Here is a 15,885-nt window from a genome sequence, read left to right on the forward strand (position 1 = left end):
TATTAATATCTTGAAGGCTTAAATAATTCCTGAGGAGGAAGCTCAAACCATCTCTTCCAGCGATCATATCCAAAACACCTGGGTTTAAAGAGGAGCTGCAAAAGCAAAAGAGTTGGATGAGCAGTTCTTGCTGACAGCTGGTGTTTTCAACAAGGACATGCTGCTATAAAATATTGTTTCCGGGTTTTGAATACTGAGCTTCGCAAAGTTTCAAAGTCGTTGTCTTTTCAACATCTTAGAAAATACCTGGCTAATCTGAGTAACAAGGTTTAATTTCCCTTTGGGATGAATAAGGTATTTTTGAACTGAATTAAATTTCAATGAATATTTTTCTGGCTGTAGGGAACACGAAGTAACAAGGAAGACAGTTCAGTTAGTTGGAAAAATGTCCAGATGCAAAAGAAACGGGCAGACATGATATGTGGACTGAATAAGCATTTGTATCTTCTTGTTGTCTATGAAACAGACAAAAAGAGAAGAAAAATTTTGCCTACAACCACATTCGAACTCAATAAATATTGTTTTTCGTTTTATTAAAAAGAAATACTTCGCTACACATTTTGGTTTTAAATATTTGTAAAACAATACAATGGAACTGTTTTATTGTTCCCAGTCCTTGCCTTCATAATCACTGAAATAGCTTGAGATCAATGAATTATATCATCACCCATCATGGATGCAGTACAGAGTCACAGTTTAAAGCCGAATCTATAAACTCTGTTTGCATCTTCCTTTCCAAACAGTCATGTATTTTATTATAGTCGAGATATTAACGACCATTTCAAATGAATATTGATGAAAATAGCTAAACAACAATATCTGTTGCTATGGAAAGAAATGATTTGTAAAGAAACCAAAACTAAAATACAATATATGGAGGATCGGATGTTTAGTAAAAGAGGCATTTGCATTGTCGAGACAAAACAATGAGCGACAAAGAAGCCAAAGTGAAGACGATTATTGAAAAATCTTTAGAAAATCTGGAGAACTCTTAAATTACAAAAAGCATTGAGATCTGAGTAGCTTTCCTACAAAAGCTCTGAAATGAGCCCCACACTGCCTCTGGAGAGCAGTGTAGCACAAATCTTTACACTTACTCACTAGTAATTGTTTTGTTGCTAATAAATGCTTTCACTGCTACATGCTACATCTTTCTGAGCCACCATTTATTATTATTAATAGTAATAATAATAAAAACAACAGGTTAGTCTCTCAATTTGTTTTTCTTTCAAGAAACTGTGAAAAATGGATTTGACTTATTGAGGAATTCAGCAGGGAAGAAGCCACAAAGCAACATAATGCAAGGTTAATGGATGTGAAACTTACCGTAACTCTCGCCACCTTATAAAAGCCAGAGCACAACACTTTGCATTATTTTTATGCTAATGGGCACCTCTTGTCAGTCTTTTTTTCACCCCGTGGGGAAAACAGAAGCTTTCTTTGTATCATTATTATTATTTTATTTTGTTATATATTTATCTTTTTTTTTTTTTTTTTTTTTGCTCGTCGCGCAGCAAAACACAAATTCGGTATCCGTGTGTGAAAAACTCACAAAGAGCCGTTTTGATTCTGGTCTCTCTGGAGAGAAAGCCGTACAACAATATTTTCTATAAATTTACATTATTCAGTAACGGGGAAAAAAGCAAAATATTACAGAAGGAAAATGCTCAGTGTTGGGAATTTTTGTTTTACATGATGTGAAACAGTGGAAGTTGCTTTAGCTGTTAAACAATAAGCAAGATTTAACTATCAAAAGGAAGGAAAAATATAATTCTTAAGTGTATAAATCACTACTTCTAACTGTAAATAAAGCATTCCCTATTTTGTGAAACGAAAAGTGAAATGCAATGCTATACATTTTTTGTGTGTAGTTTGTATTGTAGTTCCTTCTACTTCATAATTAAAATCAACTTTATGTTCATCCAAGTTGTTCCAACGCTACAATACGTGAAGAAGTTCACAAGACGGATCGCAAACGGGGGAACCTGATTACAGGGATTGTTATATCCCTGTAATCAGGTATATAAAAAGGAGCATGTGACAAGTGACCCAGCTCCAGTTAGGAGGCTACAGCCTGTAAACCAGCACACCCAAGGAGAAGCATCCCACCTCGGGCTGCGGTCCCCATCTGCCTGCCCTCGCGCCCCGTGACAAGGCCGCAGCCCATGGTCATCAGTCTTAAGTCGGTGGAGTGTGTGTGTGTGTGTGTACGTATGTTAGGGTGCATGTGAGGAAACGAAAAAAAAAAAATCCAGAAGGGAAGAAAAGGCAGTGGCAGAATGACCTTACAAATGTGTGGCCCTGTGAAATGAGCTGCTTGCTACAGATTTGCTAAACTTTCTTCAAAAAAATAAATATATATTTTTGAAAAAATCAAAAATCTTAATTTGTTGTGGATTCAACTGTCATGAGGGCGCATTGACTTGTAAGTATTTTGAGAGTGATATTTAAAGGGATGGTATGTCTTTTCCAAGCACAACGTGAGATTTTATACCACAATGTTAGCTCCAGTTAAAAAAATTCAAGATCAAATATTCCTTAAAAGAATTTTTACTTTGTAATTTACTGCCTATAAATTGGGCCTCTGTCTCTTTAAAATCTCTTGGTCTTTCTCAAACTCCGCCTTCAGGAAGTCATCACAACATCACTCTTCTGTTAACTGTTTAACAGTGGTTTTACCAGCATTGTACTGAAAAGCAGAACCGATACTGAGCTCAGCAGGTGCACAGTTCCACCAGGTGTTTGCTAATTGGAGCTGGCTAGTCTGAAGGAGCTGAATGGAGGAGTCATAGGGGAAGAAGTGCTCTATGAGGCTTGGAAACTGCAGCTCTGAAGAAGAGCTGCACCTTGAAGGCGGGTCTAGTTCCATCAAGGCGTTTTCCACAGTTGAATGGTTGCAAAGAGAGATGAAAGGATTTGTAAAACATGCATGAAAGAATCCAAGCAACACTCCAGGTATGCTTTTGGTGAGGGAATAACAAAAATTCACCTCAACACTGAAAGTGTCCCTGATTAGTTGTGTGTATGTGTCTAATTCTTTTATTTTTTACCATTTTCTCCAGTTTGTTCAGTGAGAGTATCAACAAATATTAAGAAAACTTTAAGTCCTGATTGCCAATGCCTAGCATTACATTAACTTTAGTAGCAGCAAGGTTAGCTTTACGTTTCAGTCTTAAATTGAACTGAATTTTGTTTTAGCACCTCATCAGACGGTATCCCTACCTGAGCAACAATCACACTGACCAGGAGTCTGCTCCTCCTGTGTCTGTCGCCCACACAAGAAGGTGATTCTACTCCCGTCTAATGCTCTCTCTCGGTCTCTTATCCTCCTAATACGAATCAGGATCAGCTCTTTAGAAACTCGTCAAGTACAGATGTAAAAGGGCTTCAGAGTATGAAATAGTAGTTACCTGAAAATGTACTTTTAGAAACTCGATTGCAATAAAGAACATGAATGGGTAGGGGCACGGAAGACATACAATCGGAGCGAAAACAGGGGACCGCAGGAATGAGTGTCTGTGTAACAGGAAGAATAGATAAAGGAAGACAAGAGGAGGAAGGAGAAAGGGATAGAAGACACAGAAAATGAAAGAGCACTTTATTCCACAGAGCTGCAGTTCTTAGGGGATTTCTTTTCTCTTTTTTTTTTTTCATATATCCTGAGCTAGTTCCCTTATCGTGTTGACGACTTATCTCCCATTTTCTCCTCCTCAAGGCAATAAACAGACACAAAGGAGCTGGAGGGGTAGGAAATGCACAACAACAAAAGAGCGACTCTTCGGCACTCCCTCTGTTTTCATTATCAGGTGCAGTGTGAGACTTTTGATGGAGCTCCGGATTATCCTGCGTGCGCTGGATGACCGATGCGAACGGCATCTGAAGCATGAAGGACACCGATCATGTCAGCCAAGGCAAAGGCACATTACAACTGTGAGCAGACCTCAAGGACTCCAGCAGATTAAAACTGATTGAAATTCCATTTGTGGCATTTGACGCGGGTTTATTTATTTATTTTTCCCTCCCCCGTCAGGTCCCCCTCTCCTCCCCGCAGTTTAAATGCCCACCACTGTGAGCCGAGCCTGCCCTCCGAATAAACAAATGAGATTGCATTTGTGGAGGCAGGCGTCTCCACGTTGCATAGCAATAATATCAAGCTGCGGGATTTTGTAATATCAACCAAAACAAATGAGTGTGTGTGTATCAACTCTAGCGTATTAAAAAGGCACACACAAGGCCACGGACTCTCGAAATAAAAGGCCAAATTCTGACATCAGCGGAGCTTATGGAGATACAACTACAGAGAAGCATGTTGGGCTAGAATGCATTGAATTTCCACTTTAAGCAGATGACGGAATCCTTTCAATGTGTGATGACGCCAGAGTTTTAAAAATATTATGACCTAAGGCATTTGTAATGAACCTTCAAATTTACTAAAATCTACTGAAACATAGGATTCAGTCATTTTTGCAATCACAGTATTTCCACAAAATAAGAAGCTCGCCTAAAATCACATGTGAATAAGCTTGTTCACGTGATAACTCATTAAAAAATATGCCACGCCATCATCCTCTAACTACTTCCTGTCATCTTCTTAGTGGTTTGTGCCAGAGGCGACATCTGCTTGATTGTGTGACACGTGTGATGCGCAAAAAGTGTTTCCATTGTGGTTTTATAAAAGGAACCAATTTCAATACGGCCACGAAAGCAAAATTTATGGGAAAAAGATTTTTCAAAATTGGTATGTTTCCGTTAAGCCAATTTATTTTCAAAATGCCAAATTGAGCAATTATCTAGTAAATGAAAATGTGTAACAGGAAATGCTGCTGGTGTGTGGACAACCAAGTGTATTTCACAATTTAATAAGTTATACATCAACCTTAGCCGAAAGAATCCAAAGTAGTTCCAAGGACTTTATTGGTGCTTGGTGTCTTTGAGGTTTGTACTTTGACTTGACCGTTGCAACAACATTTTATTTTGCCATGTTGTGCATTTGTTGCTGTTCTGTTGATTCATTTGCCAAGCTTTGGCTGCTGCATGATTTCACCTTTGATTTTAAAAACTTTCTGTACTTAAACAAATGTGAAAAATACCATTTGTTGGCAGTTGGCCTGAGAACCGATAAGACCTTTACCTTTTTAAGACTATTTCCAGTCTTTCAAAGAGTCGATATCCTCAAACAATCAAACTCTCCAGCTACATTTCTACATGATGGAAGTTGACTTAATGTGTTGTTTATTCTATGTTGCATGACTTTGTTTTTGTGTTTATGATGTAAAGCACTTTGAAATGCCTTGGTGCTGAAATGTGCTCTACAAATAAAATTTGTTTGATTGATTGATTGATGTTTACCGCTACAAAATAATGTTGAGAATTCAACAGTTTAGAAATATTCTTTTATCAACCACCAAAAATTGCTTCTATAATGTCTCTGCTGATATTGATATTGTGTTAGCGAACATTTTACACTCTAAACCTGCAAAAGGGCCAAACTCCTGACTGAATACTACTTGTTAATTTACAATTATTCTTTTTTTTTTCAGGCCAATTATATTTATAGTTAAAAAACTTGGCACATCTCAGTTTTAGTTTTTCAGTGACAGAGTGAAAAAATGGTAATGTGTTACCAGTTTTGTTTTTTCTGTATTTTTTATTATTAATACTGTAAATATTTCATAATACAAGCAACTAAACATTCAATTCAACCAGAACGTAGAGAGAGAGAAAATACACAGTTTAGATTTCCAATTACTGCTCTCTGAGAGAAATTGGAATTGGCTAAAATTGGATTCGGCATCTGTAACACAGAGTAAACATTTTGCAATATGCAGCATAAAACATAAAAATGCCTTCTACTGAAAGCAATTTTAGTCAGATAACGACAATATTAACAATGTCATTAGTTCTTTAATAGTTCCCTGTACAAGGCAATTATTTCTGACACACAATTTGCAGTGAAAATCCCAACACAGAATTGCAATAGTAGTACACTGGCCGGGAGGAAGTGATGGACATTTAGAAAGAAAAGCTTTTGGTGTCAGAATCAGTATAAATTACTTTGATGTATTTTATTTAACTCGATAAATGTCTAAAATAAAATAATCTGACTAGTTTGCCGGGAGCCAGTCACGTCCATCACCTTCTTGGATCAATCTATGAAGCCCAACTCATAAAAAACTACTTGATACTATTTTGAAGCAATAGAAAGAAGATAAAGTGAGTAACAATAACTGCATGTGCATTTTATGTAGAGATGCACTGATCCAATGTTAATATCTATATCGGTCGCGATATTCAAAATAAATTCTAGATTGGGTATGCTGACAATCTCCCCAGTCCAAGTCTAGTTCAAGTCTATGCTTTGTGCTATTAGTGACATCATGCTTTGTTATTAATTTTGCATTATATGTAGAATTTCTAATTGCACTTTCTGAACCATTTAAAAGGTTTGTTGAAGTTTATTTTCACATGTTTCACCAAGGTGGGCCACCTATTGTTTTTGTCAGGTTTTGTCAACAATTGCCATCTGCCTGGCGATTATTATTCATTTTATTTTGGCTGTAATACTCCTAATTTCGCTGAACAGACTAAGGTTTTTACATGTTTGGCCAAGTTTATGAATCTATTGGTGTATTTCAATGACCTGTAATGGTGCAGAGTTATCAAATAAATTTGTAATTCAGTACATTAATGTCTGTTTATACTTTCCTGTACTGTATTAGTATCGGGCGATAAAAAACCTCAGGTATCTATATCGGTATTCAAAATAAAATAAGAAGTGTATTGGTGTATCCCTAAACTGTGTGTTTATTTTATGCTGCTCAAACAGAAAGAAGTCATCTTTTCGTCTGTCTTCCATAGAAATTCCCCCCGCTTAGGCAAGTTGCACAGTGATGTGAGGCCAACTCCTCATGTAATAAGCGGGTAAGATCACTCAAACAGAGTGCCAAGGACAAAAAAGCACTTCCAATTGGATGTACAACTGAGAAGTCACAGTTGAATAACAGCCAAAACAAGACATCTAAAGCTACAGCTCACTGCTGGTCCATCTTGGTAATAGAGGCATTTACTCTACCCTCACCTGAGCACACGACATCTCCTCCCACCCCGGGTAGAGGCCACATCACGAGAGTGACAGCCTATTTAAAAGGCAGTTGAAGTTGTGAATTTATAGGATGTTGGAAAGTATTTGCGCTTACAGATATTTTCCGATTTAGCTTTTGGGAAGATTTGCCAAAAATTGCACTCAAAAACTTCAACATATCTTTACTTCAGTAAAAGTAAGAAGTAGCTGTCCAAGAAATTATTAAAGGAAGAAAGCAGAATAACACCAACATATTTTTAGCCAAAGCATAAAATAAAAACGTAGTTGGTGAAAAAGCACCTCAAGTACTGAAAACTACATCATAAAATAGAATATGAAGTTATTTTGGTAAAGACCTAGATGAAAATAATTTATGTAAGTAACATAATTACAAAATAACAAAAGAAGGCAAAAGAAACAAATTTCCAAATCAATTTCTTTCAAAATAAAACTTATGAATCTAACAAAAACTTCAGGTGTGTGTCAGATGAATCTTTGGTTAGACCAATCTTATTTTTCATTCACTGAAGTTATTCGCAGTGGATAAGGATTTTACTCAAGAATAGCAATATTTCATAATAAAGTGGCCAAAGAAAAAGTCAAAAGTACAGTGTAATAAAAACACTTTAAAAGTACATTTTTTTCCAAAAAGGTAACACATTTTAATCACTTGATTTGAAGGCAGTCTAAAACTGAAATGTTTACCTATTGCAGCTGCACACATCAATCAAGCCCACCAAAAGGAACCTTAAAATAGGGTCTTGCTTCAGAAGGACTTAAATTAGCAGTTTTTCAAATCAGTATTCATCCCAGCTAGCCAACTGGATAGCTCATGAGAATGACAGCAACAAGAATGAAGAAAATTATTTCCATCTGTGCCGAAACATATTATTACAGTAATGGTGTCACTATTCAAGGAAAAAAATAAGCCCATCTGTTAGTGTGGGATTTTGAAACTCCCCTGAAGCGGCTTTAGCAAGTGACTCAGCTGTAAATAGATTTGGTGCAGGTCTTAGTAACATAATGGCAGCCCTAGTGATCCACTTTGCTCCTACATCGCTGCAGGTTTATCCAACTAAACCCTAAACTAAATAAGTGAAAAAAAAGAGAGGCCAAACTTTACAGCAGCTGTTTACACAGCTGAACATTTGGATGCAGCTTCGTTTTTACATGTAATCTCAATGTGTTTCAAGGCCAATACATTTCTCCGCTCCAGTCAAACATGCCTCGGGAGAAGCATGCTCATGTTTGAGTAATTTTCACTCAAGTGAAACTACATGCTGGATGGAACTACTCAAACACTGAGTGGGCCCTTAAAACAAAGCAAGCAAAGCCAGAATCTTGCCCCCGAACCTTCTCCCCTCCACCCACCCCAACCCCTGGCTCCTACCGTCCACACAGGCAGGTCTGGCTCTTGTAGTTCCGGCGATCTGGCCCTTCTTACAGGCGCAGCGGGCCGTCTGCCTGGCGATGGTCCGTCGTGGTTGGCTGCTGTCCTTGTTCAACGTCACAATCTCACATGTCCCCGCTGCCAGCTGGCCTGGAAATGACATTGCACCACAGCATGGGAGGTCAGAGAGATGCAATCATAAACAGGACAGAATAAACTAGCCTGTTTACTCAGTAAAAACCTCCATTTTGATTCATGTGAGTCCAAGAAGCCCTGGTATTTACCTCCACCTCTACTACAGCTCAGGGAGAAAAGGCGGTAACTTCATCCTCTTAAACAATTATAGAGAACAATAGAAATCTCCACACCCTTCTTAAATTAACAATGTAATATATATATATATATATATATATATATATATATATATATATATATATATATATATATATATATATATATATTTTTTTTTTTTTTACTTAAAATGAAACAAATCTGTAAAAGAAGTGTCCAAAAAAAAGTTAATTAACCTCGTAGCCTCAATAGTGCAAGTTATCGATTAATGATTTAATCTAATGTTGACAGTTCTTCATTGATAAGCGGCCACTTTCTTTTAAAAGTTTTCTTTAGTATCAATAATTCCAACCGGCTTCCCAATATATAAAGGTCTGCATTTAGAATATACTGAATTAAAAAAATATATACATTTCAACTTTTTTGGTGCATACTTACTGAATAAATAGAAATGTGTGCTTTTTTCACATTATTAAATTTTTTTTTTCCCCCAGATACGTTTTCTATCGAGTTTAAATTATGAAATTATAGCACAACAAGCTGATTAAAGCTTTAAAGAGACCAAATAAAATCCTTTCTCCCCTAATGCTATATTTACAGACTTGAACCACTTGGCTAAGTTGTTTGGAAGCCAACAGAGAAACTCACAAAAGTTGTTTCGCGCTTGAAAACACGTCTAAAAACAGTAATAGAAAAAAAATGCTTTCCACTTCCAGGGACCCAAACACGGCCTATAAGCTGTTTCCCATGAAAGGCCGCCTCCAATCAGCACACCTATTTCCAGGTAATGTACCCATTACCCAAGAAAAGAAACGCATGAATACTGATGAAGTTTGTAATTGCTGCCAAGACCCACCATCTTGCCCACGCGCATATTTCCATGTATTCAATCAGGCGACCTTTGACCTCGTAGCCGGGCCCTTGCTGCTCACAAATTAACCTTTGTCTGTGTGTGGAGGCCCCTGGGTGCAATTCCAGAGAGGCTTATCAGGGCCTAATTGTGATTGGCAAGAGGATGGAAAGTGTGATTAAATCTGGACTTTAGTCCCTGACACTTTGGTGGCGAGCTTAATGAACTGAGCTGTGAGGGGTCACTCCCAGGGTAATGGGGATCTATCAGGATTCATCCACACAGGTAGCTGTGGTGATCGCGGTCACAGGCTAAGAACCGAGAAGCCTGTTACTTGAAATTGTGATTTTATATATATATATATATATATATATATATATATATATATATATATATATATATATATATATATATATATTTACTTGCATTTCAACAATACAGAGAAAACTTGGGTTTTAGCGTTCAGAAAAGTCGTCAAACTCTTCGGTCTTGTCTTGAACTCAGACAAGCGCTCGTCCCGTTTGCTCCCTCAGCATTTCACTCCCGCTGCGGTTTTGGTACCTGGAGTTTCGTAAGGCAGTTGTCCGCCTTAAGAGTATTTCATATTGATCCTGTGTCAATTTGGATCCAGCTCGAAAATATTTTTGGACCTGCTTCGGCAATCACTCTCCCCAAACTGAAACGAGAACCACAATCAATGGAAATGTGATGCAATTGAAAACTTCCCCGAAAAATAATGTAATATTAAAGTTACTAAATAATTAAGTATTTTTTGAGACTAACAAATGCACTCGGGCCTCACTCCGCCCCAAGACAAACTAAACTGTGTGATGAAAAATCTACGTCTCAGTCAAGAAAAAGATGGAAAATGACGCTTTTGGTCAATCTATTCAAGTTGATGCTGATAAGCTGGTGTTAGTGAACAATTATGCAGTTTAGCAAATCAGAGGAAGGAGTTTAATTCAAACGTATACATTAGTAGGACAAACATGAAAAATACCAATATACAGACTCCAACAAAACTCAGGTTAGCTACTTTTTATGATGTCAGAGGAATGTAAAACGTTGGGGAGGCAGTAGTATATTTTCTTGTTTGTTTGTTTTGTTTTTTGAGTATTTAAGAATGAGTACAAAAATCTGGAAAGCAGAGCGTGACATTATATTCACCAGGTAAACACACTACATCTGAACTGAGTTTAATTCATTTCATAAAAAAGTCTAGGAAGAATTTTTCAATTAGATTTCACAGGACACGTCCACATGTTTTACCAAAATGTATCCATATAACTATGAACTGCTGATTGATGGTTTGTCAGAACCGCATGCTTATGGGTACAGAATGTAAGCAGGATGGGTTAAAGGAACAATGTGTTGGTGTGAAACTGGCAATGGGTTAATTCAGAACAAATCCATGTTCTGATGGCTTCTATAATGTGAACTTTATCAATGCAGATCAAGTGATTACATTTTTGACTGAGATTTAATTTTCCCCATTAAAGGTTTTACGATGAAAGAGCAAACTTGAAAAGTGGCTAAATGTACTTTTAAAAAAAAACTTGTTTATTATTTTTATGAATATTTACAACGAAGACAATCACGCTAAGATTTTTTTATTTTTTATTTTTATCTTTTTTGGAGACTGCGTGCCTTTTTGCCAGTTTCTGTCTCAATTTTACACCATAAAATCTTCAATGGCATAAAAAAAATAATAAACCAGCTTTATGAATTGCATACCCAACATTGGCAAAACATATCACAGCTTGAGAAAAAGAGCTAATTCTGCTGCAAAATGTAGCCAAGGTTGTAGTAATCTTAACATTCCTCTCAATGCATTTGTAGCTGCAAATGAAATATATGTTCCTATTCTGTCTTTAATACTGAATATGCTGCCGAGTAAGCTATATTAGCGTCTAAATCTCTGTGCAAATGGCCCAAACGTTTCCCGCTTTCTGTCTCTGGATGCCATCCACTGCGACAACGTCGACAGACTGTTTGAATGTCTTATGTAATCTCACAGATCGTGTGGCGCTGACGCACCATGTGTGAAGTCAACAGGCTCAAAGACTTTGGCTGATTAGAGAGCGCAATTCTCGGTTGTTCTGCTATCTCGAGTTGTTGGAGCTCATTAATAGACTCCATTTTTATCAAACGCTGGCCTTGTTTTCCGCCGCCACAGACGTAACTACCCGACAACGGCGTTCGCTTCTTTTTCATGTTGCTGCATAGCTGGGCATTCTTTTATGCGGGGATGGTAATTAAGCTAATTTTAAACTCACTAAAAAGCAAAAGAGAAAAAAAAAAAGTCCGTCTGAGCTGCTTTGACCTTTTTTCTTTTCTTTTTGGAATGAGCAGCAATGAAATTTCAAATTATTAATAAAAAATCATCTAAATTTAAGCCAGTCGACGGTTGTTGTTGTTGTTGTCGTGGAATGTTTAAGTCATTTTATTCGCAAACGGCAAATAAGATTTGCACAAATGCGAAACAAAACTGCGTATACTCTACGGATTGTACACAGGTGGAGTCCAATTTTTAAAAATGCTTTTTTTTATTTTCCACTGTTAGGGTCAAATTTAAGTTGAGAGAACATGAGGGCCACATTTATTTTAAATGAAAACCAAAAAGATATTTGTTGTTTTAATCTTTAAAAAAAAATACAAAATACAATATTTTAATAAAGCAAAGTTGTCTAAATCTTCTGGAAATGGAATCTGTGAATAATAAAATTATTCTCGCTCAGTTAAGTAACAGCTGTTAAGACGCGTATCTTTCAAAATTTTGACTTTTCTAAAGCGTGATTAATAAAAACTGAAACATTGTTAATGAAAGAAAAATGCTTTTCCTTGTGCTTATTTAAATGCTTAAGATTGTATTTATTTATTTCATTGCAGACTCACTCCATTCTTCAATTGTGGACTTATAGGACCAAACAAAGTGCCATTGACTTTGGCCAGCCCTGCGCTACACCACCACATGTGGCATTTGAAATACGCTGCATGAAAAGGAATGTTATAATTAGCATTACACAGAAGAGCTTCAACATGTCTACGCTTAGTTTATGAATTCCGTGTTGCATTTCTGAAATCAGCCAAACCAAAACATGAGTCATAAGAACATTTTCATCTTCGCAAATATTCTAGGTGTTACGGAACCGTCTGACTCGGTTGCGTTCGATCTGATTTCTTCTTCTTGTAGACGTGTTTTGTTGTTATTCTCCGAGGTTTCGGATGCTCCGTTTGTAACGAGGTGCTTCACAATCCTGAAAAACCTTAAACCTCGAACATCGAAGCGATAAATACATTTCAAGGGGAGCAAATCTTAATGAAAGCCTTTTGGTAACGATGGGTACATTTTTAAACAAGTTCTTTCAGCTCTTACTCATCCAGTTTCATTTCATCTACTGCAACTTATTAGCGATGAAACATATTTCCATTTCCATGATATGCAGACAAAAATAAAGGAAGTTCATTCCGGATTCAGTTGTGTTATTCCACAGAGTCCTCTGTTTCGGTTAAAATACTCAATGTAACTGTTCAATTCTTTATATTTGAAGGGGGGATTATAAATATTTAAGAAAGACTTCATAGGGGAAGTGCACAATTGAGTGCAGGCACACATGTCTACAACATATCCCCCGGTTTCAGCATGAGTAAGAGCTTCAAGATGGGCTCGTGTTTGTATCCCAGTAATGTGAGAATTGACTCGCTCCTTCCGTTTTTTTTTTTTGTTTTTGGGTTGTTGTTTTTTTTGTTTTAAGTACAAATTGCTCCGAGCGTCCCCGCGGCGCAGCCTCCAGAGCACAGCGCAAAAAAGGGGGCCGCATGCATACCGAGACTGATACCGCGCAAACGAACGAAAATAAAGAAAAAGGGGGCGGAAAGCGAAGCCGGCAGTCGTCCTTCGACCTGAACGGCAAAAGAACACAACCCGAAAAGGGACGGGTCGGACGAAACGCGGCGGCAGATTTCCACTAAATTAAAATTGTTTAGTGGCTGTTTATTGCCACTTTTTATTCATGCAAAGTAGCAGGATGTCATCCAATTTATCCACAGCCATCTCATGAATAATTTGGATCGTGAAGACGGAGTGAGGGAGGGGCGGAAACAAGGGGGGGGTGGAAAAAAAAAAAAGTAATCCTGCTTTCTGGAATAGCCTCATGAATCATGGGAAAAATCTACAACTGGCAGGAGTCCTCAAAGTAACCCAAAGCTTGTACGAGCGGCGCCATGATTTATCATCACCCTTATCGTCTTCTGTTGTTGAGCAGTTGTCAGCTTGGCTGGCCAAATGGCTGATTAAAATGTATGTGTGGCCACCCTAGAGTGAAATGAAAGCTCTGACTGTGGCAGAAGATAGATTCATGTGGCAGAGCATATGGCCTAATACAATGTAATGTTATTGACATGCTCCTGTGCTTTATTATTCCTTCTCCTGTTCCTCGGCGCCGTTCCTGCTCTGCACCACGCGGGAGATTCGGAAGAACATCCAACAAAGTGACATCTTCCCACCTCCCCTTCCAAAACCCCCGTCTGCTGCTTCTCGTACGTTTTGCCCGAATATTTCAATTTAAATGACGCAGCATATCTGATTTTGCAGCCTAATGCAGCCAAATGCAAACAGTTTGAGTCCTAATCTGCTGATTGAAACGCTCGCACGCCGGTGAGCTTGTGTGCTTGCAGACTTGGCAGGAAAGGTAAGTGGGATTTTTAAAGATGTTTTTTTTTTTTTAAATGTCCTTTGAAAATCCGCGGCGTGCCAGAGTCACGATGGGACGGCACGCTGAGCAACACGGGAAGGAGCACGTTCCGAAAACTATTTCCGAGGGTCCTCCCGTACCCGCACGGCGTGGCTGAGAGAGAAAAACAGTTTAATTATTCCTCATCTTGCAGTGATAGTCTTGAGGGCACGCATAAGAAACACACACCGGGAACTGGAAGACATTTTAAATGTCCAAAATAAAACACAAACACCAAAAAACAACAAATAAAAGTTGAACTTAAAAGCGCACACAGCCGAACAGGTCAATAAAATCTATTACTCAAAATTACTCTTCAGAATGCAAATTATAAAGCTTATTTTAATTTATCGTGTCATTCACTGATTACTGATTGTGACAGGCTCATATGTTGTATGTTTCTTTTTAATGAATTCAAAAAAGTTTTGATTTCTTGCTGGAAACAAGACCCACCATAAAAGAAGCATGTCGACATCATGCTAATGGGTTGCAACATTATTTGTCGGGAAGCAAACTGATCGATTGAGCCGGAGTTTGCAGCAAAACCTCTCGTCACTTTTCATAAATCCATGATGGCATTTCCAGCTCACTGTAAACAGAAATTAGAGGCCGGAGCCGTGACACCAGCTGTATCTACAGCAAAACAGTCCCTTCCGGAGAAAAACAGACGCGGCATTAAATGTCTCAGTTAATTCTCCTCACGGTAATAAACTATTTAAAAAAATAAATAAATAAAAATAAAAAAACCTTTCAAACTTAAGATTTAGCTCTGAGGGAGAGCGATGCCACTAAGAGAATATGTGAATATTGACAGATTCACATGTTAAACTGTAGTTATGCATACATTTAATACTCTCTATGATTATTGTCACCTTTAAGAAAAATCCTTAATGTTGACCGATCTTTAATTTGAATAAACTTATTCAACCAGGGGCAAATAAATCAATTGTAAAGAAGCAATTTTTAAAAAAAATTTTGCCACCAGTGCGACAAGTGGGCACCATTTAGTAACAGGCATTTTTAACAGAGTTCCAGTTTAATTCATTGTTTCCAAACTTTCAATTTGTCAATAAACTCTCATTCTCTGGAGAATGAATGTGACATGATGCAGAACGCCTTCAAAATGGGAGAGACGAGACAACAAGCTACTTAAATAATTGAGTGTCAAACGTCAACGGGAAAGCAGTCGCTGCCCAAAACGTGAACACGTCTGCAGTCAGAACAATGATGGAAAAGCTGCAACTATCTGGAACAGAGAAAAACAATCAATGCTGGATGAGGATCAGACCACAGTAAGTCTGTGTGACACAATATAAATATATATTAATAAAAACACAATATTCCTCATTGAAGTGATTGCCACGAGCAAGTTGCGGTCAATATGGCTTCCTTTAAAGAGACTCTTCATATATTATTACATTTGTGCAAGGAGGGTCAAGGGCCAAGTTACGATTCAAGCGTTCAGCCTGTGAAAGTTCAATACAATCAAAATAGTAAGATCCTGAAATGAGACATACGAATTTGCGTATCGTTTACACAA

At 37.6% G+C, this 15,885-nt stretch overlaps 1 protein-coding gene across 3 annotated transcripts in view; it reads right to left on the reverse strand.

Moving 5' to 3' along the window:
- Positions 1-15,885, reverse strand: part of tafa5a (TAFA chemokine like family member 5a) — a 147,405-nt gene that overhangs the window by 55,900 nt on the left and 75,620 nt on the right. For all 3 annotated transcript variants that reach the window (XR_008607713.1, XR_008607714.1, XM_055055611.1), the window contains exon 2: positions 8,472-8,621. Coding sequence is in view for 1 of the 3 variants with exons in the window: in XM_055055611.1 (XP_054911586.1) it covers positions 8,472-8,621 (150 nt within the window). In the remaining 2 variants the exon portion in view is untranslated. The remainder of the gene's footprint in view (positions 1-8,471; positions 8,622-15,885) is intronic.

The sequence above is a fragment of the Poeciliopsis prolifica genome, unplaced genomic scaffold, assembly GCF_027474105.1.
Source record: "Poeciliopsis prolifica strain line A6 unplaced genomic scaffold, Auburn_PproV2 SCAFFOLD042, whole genome shotgun sequence".
Lineage (NCBI taxonomy): Eukaryota > Metazoa > Chordata > Actinopteri > Cyprinodontiformes > Poeciliidae > Poeciliopsis > Poeciliopsis prolifica.